Source organism: Wasmannia auropunctata, unplaced genomic scaffold (genome assembly GCF_000956235.1).
Source record: "Wasmannia auropunctata unplaced genomic scaffold, wasmannia.A_1.0 LD336097.1, whole genome shotgun sequence".
In the NCBI taxonomy this organism is placed as follows: Eukaryota; Metazoa; Arthropoda; class Insecta; order Hymenoptera; family Formicidae; genus Wasmannia; species Wasmannia auropunctata.
In genome coordinates, this window is record NW_012026793.1 from 1,220,244 (window position 1) to 1,226,980 (window position 6,737).

Below are 6,737 nucleotides of genomic sequence, written 5' to 3' on the forward strand. Positions count from 1 at the left end.
CATGCTAATGTATCTGGACTCTGGTGTATTCTGTATCAAAAACGGGAAAAAATAAAATAATTACAGATTTCGTTATCCATTTTAACCTCAACATGGCGACTAATGCTATCAATTTACCCAAACGTTTATTTCGGAAAAGTTAGGCAGATTATATGAAATAAAGGCAGAGCCAGATGTACGATAAAGAAATTAATATATGTGAGGCGTTAGAATTAAGTATAGAAGCCTAAATAAAAATATATTGCGTTAACCGACAAATTTGTGTATATGTATGCGTGAGATATATTAATGTGGTTATAAACATGACACATCACTACACACTAATCAATATCGCACGCATACATACTCACAAATTGTCGGTAAAACAGCGGATTTTTGGAGTTTGATCTAGGGTTTAGGATCCTCTTAAACTATTTCATTGGATTGACAGTTCGTTCCACAGTTCGTTTTTTTGTGTTTATACTATAATGCCATTTCTTAGTAAAAAATTGAACTTTTCGTTCAACCTATATAATCATTGCAGGAGAAATCTAGAGACTATCGCGTTTAATTTCAATTATTGGGAAAAGTTTTTAATTTTTGAAGAAACGAGTACGGTTAAAAAAATAAAATTTTTAAATTAAAATATTTAATTTTTTGAGAGAGACTGAGAAACAGAGAAATTTTCATTTTCTTTTTCTCTTCTATAGATTCGAGTTTGTATACATGAGATACAAACTGTTGTCTTACTTACAATTAGCGTACTCTGTAACTATATGTAACTTTAGAGTTTAGTAAATAAAATTAATGTTTAGGAATCTCCAATACTAACTACAATCTCAAATTACGTTTAAATTTAGATGTTCTAAGACAAATACATCAATTTTGTTTAATTAATATTAAATTTTTCAAATTAATTTAAAATTTAATAAACTTAAAATATAATTTTATATATTTTAATATTACGTAATTTTTATTTATTTTTAATTTCATGTTTAATCAAAAAACTTGTCAAAATCTTATAGATATAACGAAACTGGTAAAAAGTTTTGAGCCTTGATTCTTCACGTACAAATACGACACGTACGTCCCAATGGTGTTTAATTTCATATTACCTACATTATAATATCAAGTACACACAAAAGATTCAAAAAACTTAATAAAACCGAAAATATCATAATTAAATAAATATTTAATAGAACAGGCGGTTTATTAATAGGATTTTAATGGAATAAACATCTTATTAATTTATTGTAATTATCTAAATTTCTACGTTAAGTTTTAGTATAATATTAACACACACACATGCGCGCGCACGCACGCACGCACGCACGCACGCACGCACGCACGCACACGCACATTCTTTTATATCTCTCTATACATTGTTTTGTAAGATAATTAAGATAAAATAAACCGAGAGTACTAATTTATTATAAACAATTATCTTTCCATAAAATTATCTCATTAATAAAACTTTAAATAAGTAAGCATAACTATGTGAACTTAATAATAATACCGTATGCATTAAATAAAATAATATTTCAATTCTTTAATTTTTTGTATGACACAGAAGTATTGCAAGTCTCTAACCATTGAATGCTTTGCTTGCTGTCAAGGGCATTAATATAGTTCGATAAATCATCTTGATGAACTCCATTGGCGGCGCAATATAAGATCGCAGTGTTCTCCAGAAGGTCTTCCAACGTTCCCATTTTTGATATCTCCGATTCATCTTTAAAACATTTCGATTTCTCTTCTTTCGGTTTAACATCAATCATGATAATTTCGTGTTTATTTATATCCTTATGAGAGTCAATAGAATTCTTTTTTATATAATTCAATGTGCTTGAGTTCATTTGTTGATCCTTTGAAAAAACTTTATGATTTTCTAATAATGTTGAAGAGCTCTTCCGAGTGTTTTGATTGCTACCAGTAATCTGACTGTCCTTGGTCTTCTCCAGCATTAGATGAAGCCTTTTCCATTTTCCCTGTGGGAAATCAAAACTCGTATTTGGATAGGATATAAATTGTTGATTTTCATCTATTACGTTCTTTTGCCAGAGGTTTTTCGGCAAATTGTTGATGCTCGGATTCGTCAAGCTTGTTTTTATATCTCTTGAACTATAAATTTGATTCTGCGTCAAGGACTTTCTCAACGTGCTTTCGTTGTATTCCGATAAGATTCTGGCAATCTCCGAAGTTTTATTGGTGCACCATGCGAAGTTCTTATTAGAACTCGTTATAGATATTCTATTATCTGATTCTCTATTCATCTTTATTTTTTCAGGATTTTTGCTTTCATGTACCTCTTTAACTTGGATAGTTTTCTTGTTATCCAGTGAGTTTTCGAAAAAAGTCTTCTTTGTCGTATATTCTTGTGTATCCGTAGCATACCTCTTCAAGGTATGCAAGTTATTCATTGATAATTTATCATATTTCGAAGCCGGTTCTTTCACAAACATCAACTTCTTGTAAATTGACATTCCCATCAACGTCTCGTTGTTAGACGCATCTTCAGATTTTGCCGAGTTAAATATATTTTTTGCGGTTGCTACGCAAGCATCGCCACTCGCAGATCTTGTAGCCGAACTTCTCAACAAAATTAGAGAACTGTTTGGAGCGTCCCGAATAATCTGTTTCAAATTCATCTTAACCATTTCTCCATTCTGCGAAGTAATCTTTGAACTGTTAAGCTTCATTGTCTGTGCTTTTGGTACATACATTGCTGAAGATGACGGAAAAGTTGAGGCGACTCCTTGATCATTTGTGCTATTAGTAATATCTTTATTTTGAATGCTTTGCGCCATGGCGATAGCATAGGCTTCTAATAACTTTGTTTCTTCTGTAAGCTTAGCATTCTCGGAAGAAGTTGTAACATTACTTTTGACATTTGTTGTGGTTTTCGCCAATTCTAAAGAGTTTGTCTTGGCTGCAGAAATCATCAGCTTTGTTATTTTTTCTTCTACAGTATGCTTATAAATTGGTGTCATAACTTGCGAACAATAACCAAATACACAATGAAGACTTTCATGCATACATGTCTCAAAAGATTTGTTATTCATAGAGAGATATGTATTCCATGCATCTTTAGTATTCAATGAACGTTTATTTTTTGTTCTCATCTTTCCCTTTAGCTTCTTTTCGGCCGAAGATACTCGTCTATTGCAATACGGATCGACAGAGACCACTTCGATATCAGGCTCATTAATAATCTCGCAATAAGATAATCCATCAAGGCTGGTGAAATATTTTCCTAAATACTCCACTGCTAAACCAGCCTAAGAACATAAACATATAAAGGATGTGCTAAATAAGATCAACTTTTTATAAAATTAAAATCGAATCTTTTCTTTCTTAAGTGAAAATTAATTAGAAATTATATTATTTCTTCTAATTATCCAAATTTTTTAAAAATGTACATGTCTTTTCTGAGAATTAAACTGTAGTGAAATAAGTTTCTAATCAATATTACTTAAAAATTAGAGACCCACTTATTAAAATTATAGTAATTACATTTATTTATTTGCTTTTTTGAAATTTAAAGTGTGCGAAATGTTTTATTTCAATCCATTAATTATTATTGATATTATTCAACCCATTAATTATTATTGATATTATTGAATAAATCTTTTTTAATTAATTTTGATCTAAAAATATGTATAATAAAATAAAAATTTAAGATGAAAAACTAAATTACATAATGTTGAAAAAGTTACATAAGAAAAAAATTTTTAAAATTTCAAAAATTAATGAATGCAAACTTTCTAAAAGTTTAACTTTAATAATTTTGATGAGGTTAATTAATGGTTAACAAATTCAAGGATACATAATTTATAATTTAAAGAATATATGATATAAATAAGAAATTATATTATATATATGGAAAGATAATTTTACTTGAGGATGATAGATTGGTCTCTCATGCATTCCATGCACGGGCCATTCCTTCCACTCCGTCTCATCTTTTTTTGTAGGTGCTTGATAAGTAGCACCTACAGTATACATCTTTCGAGTAACAGATCTGGTGTTCATGTATGGCATCGCGGATGATTTTATACGTTTCCCAAATTCATAATCCGAAAAAAATTCTTTCTTGTTATTGGCTAATAATCGTTGTTTGGGTCTAGAAAAATCCTTAACAATATTTCTTTTGGACACTCGCATGGGATTTCGTCTCACTTCTATCGTTTTGAGACTGAAAAAAATTAAGTATAAAATATTAAATATTAAAAAATTTTTTATAAATTATTCATTCTAATGAAGTTAATGTCTTTTCTGTATATATGTACAGTCATAATTTATATAAAATTACTTTATAAAGTAAGCCCTTTATATATAACGTGTTTTTATTAGAAACAATTTGTTTTTGATTAAATAGAAATATCAATCAATTGGGTATTAGATATTAATATTTAATGTTTTGTAGATATCTAAATTTTTTCATCAATCACAATTATGTAAAAATTTAAATTTAATTTGTAAGTTACGCTTTTCATTCATAAGTTAAGTTTCATATTATTATTATCTTACAATTTACTATGTTGATTAATATTCTGGTATTTTCTTTATATTTTCTTTATATTAGTAAATATAAAAAAAATGTTAGTAAATAATGCTTAAAAGGACAGATTAAAAATTAAGATTTATATATAGTAGTATAAAATACATAGTATAAAGATCGAGATTTATATATTATAGTAGTATAAAATAGTATGAAGATCAATATATAAATAAGTCAGGTCGCAAAAAATTCTTAGAATTTATGAAATAAATTTAGAACTTACACGTACTATAATAATAATAAAACATCTATTTTATTAATTTTTTTATAAAATTAAAATATTATTCATATTCTTTTATACTTATATTTTGTGTATAAAAGTTATTTAAGTAACACAAGTATTAATATACAAAAGTTTATTATTTTATTGAATTAGATCTATTCTAAATAAATTCCATATTTTAGATTTGTTGAAGACTTAAAAAATTTTGTATACTGTATAAAAATATTGAAACTATTACTTACTATTTTAATTAATAAAAATTAGTTTTTAGTTTACACACACATACACACACACACACACACACACACACACACACAAAACATACAATTAAATATATTTATATATAAATTATAAAATTATTATATACAATTAATATTTATATGTATATATATTTATACATTCATATATTTGTTATATATAATTTATGTTATGTAATGTATATTTTGATGTAGCTTACGTTTTGTTTCTGAGAGTTCGTGAAATTCCTTTCGTTTTAACATCCGTATAGCTGGAAATCAAACAGCTATCATTACTATACGTTTCTGTCAATTCTCTGGAATTGCTATCCTCTAGTTTTGTTTTTTGCCTTATCACAATCGTGTCCGGTGGTAGCTTCCGAAGAATTTCCATATTTTCATAATCCATTGCGTTGTTTTGCAAATTTGAATTTCCACATTCTGCTATCTCTCCGAATTGCTGCCGCAGAACCATCTTGGAGTTATTGTCGCTTAACTCAATCACGTGTCGACTCACATTGTTAGTCCTGTTGTAATCACTTGCCTGGTTTTGTTCCAGTAAAGTCTTTGTATTTCCATCAAATATTTCGTCTCTGTCCATTAATGCTGAACTCTCATTTAAATCGAAATGGGAAAAGTATTTCTTGGTGATATCTTTGTTTTGATCTTTGCTAATTGATGAATCAGTCTTCGTAGAAATCTCTTTAATTTCTTGGATTTCAAAAGGACACTGTTCAGGTAGTATGTACGAATTCTTTGGTAATATCTCCATTAATGTAAATCTTTATGTAAAACTTTATAGTTTACTTTAAGTTTAGTCCTATACAAATGTCATAAATACTTAGTAAAATCTGCCTTTTTCATGAAATAACTAGTAACACAATTAAAACTCGATAAATTCATATGATTATATGGATTGAGATTACATATAGAGTCGGTCTATCCCGATTGGTTTGATTAGCCGATTACATCTATTTAAGAATTGCCAACTGCAAACTTAATAACTAATTATATTATTTTGTTTTCTTGTTCATTTTCTGTAAATTATAATTTATTTATGTAAAAGATAATAATTGTAATTAATAATTAAGTAATACGTTTCATTTAATAATTACGAAATTAGGTTAAGTATGATCAGTTTAGCAATTAGCAGTTCTTAATATAATCGGTTGATAAAGCTAATCGGAAATGATGAGACCGAGATATATATTCAAATTACAAAAATTCTGTTTTATATTGAAAACATTGGGCAATATTGAAAGAATCTCACTTTGCAAATAGGGTTAAGAAACCCACAAAACTTGTAATATAAATATATCGTGAAGAATATGTTTCTGAAGTATCTACTCACAATGTATTTTTTCTATTTCGCACGATCTGTAAGTTTTTTATAAATACTGGCATTTCGTGAAATTCCAAATTCTATCAAGTGTCCACAATGTGTATATGTGTTCTGTGTATTGTTCTATAGGCTATATTTTGATATTCATTGTCAATATTGAAAATCTATAGCATACATTACGTGCATTATAGATTTTCAGCGAATATCAGAATGCAGCCATAACACCATTAAATCTTTGAAAAATATCTATAATAAAATTTTTATTTTTTTGTTCTGATATTTGATTATATTGAATGTTATAAATGATTTTAAATCAATTTTTCGTTTATTTTATATATAATTTAATTAAATTTTTGCTGATTTGTTTTAATTTATATATATACGTATATATATATA

At 27.4% G+C, this 6,737-nt stretch overlaps 1 protein-coding gene across 4 annotated transcripts; it reads right to left on the minus strand.

Moving 5' to 3' along the window:
* Positions 1 to 1,502: 1,502 nt before the first annotated feature.
* Positions 1,503 to 6,493, minus strand: LOC105462512. 4 transcript variants are annotated; one of them, XM_011709158.1, is made up of 5 exons: positions 6,351 to 6,493; positions 5,544 to 5,819; positions 5,221 to 5,459; positions 3,877 to 4,174; positions 1,503 to 3,257 (listed from the first exon to the last, which is right to left on the minus strand). In XM_011709158.1, exons 2-5 carry the CDS (start codon positions 5,769 to 5,771, stop codon positions 1,521 to 1,523), a joined length of 2,502 nt encoding a protein of 833 aa, XP_011707460.1. In that variant the 5' UTR covers positions 5,772 to 5,819; positions 6,351 to 6,493; the 3' UTR covers positions 1,503 to 1,520. The 4 variants fall into 4 exon arrangements, with proteins under 4 accessions (XP_011707460.1, XP_011707459.1, XP_011707456.1 ...); XM_011709157.1 differs by having other exon boundaries at positions 5,221 to 5,271; positions 5,350 to 5,819; XM_011709154.1 differs by having other exon boundaries at positions 5,221 to 5,819.
* Between the last annotated feature and the right edge of the window lie 244 nt (positions 6,494 to 6,737).

What these genes read in the sequence shown, in the direction of transcription:
- LOC105462512 (XM_011709154.1), bottom strand. Translation starts at nt 5,771, where the DNA reads ATGGAGATATTACCAAAGAATTCGTACATACTACCTGAACAGTGTCCT. An exon ending in CGAACTCTCAGAAACAAAAC is followed by an intron (nt 4,175 to 5,220) that starts GTAAGCTACATC and finishes AATTTTTTTCAG; the next exon opens with TCTCAAAACGATAGAAGTGA. An exon ending in GACCAATCTATCATCCTCAA is followed by an intron (nt 3,258 to 3,876) that starts GTAAAATTATCT and finishes TTATGTTCTTAG; the next exon opens with GCTGGTTTAGCAGTGGAGTA.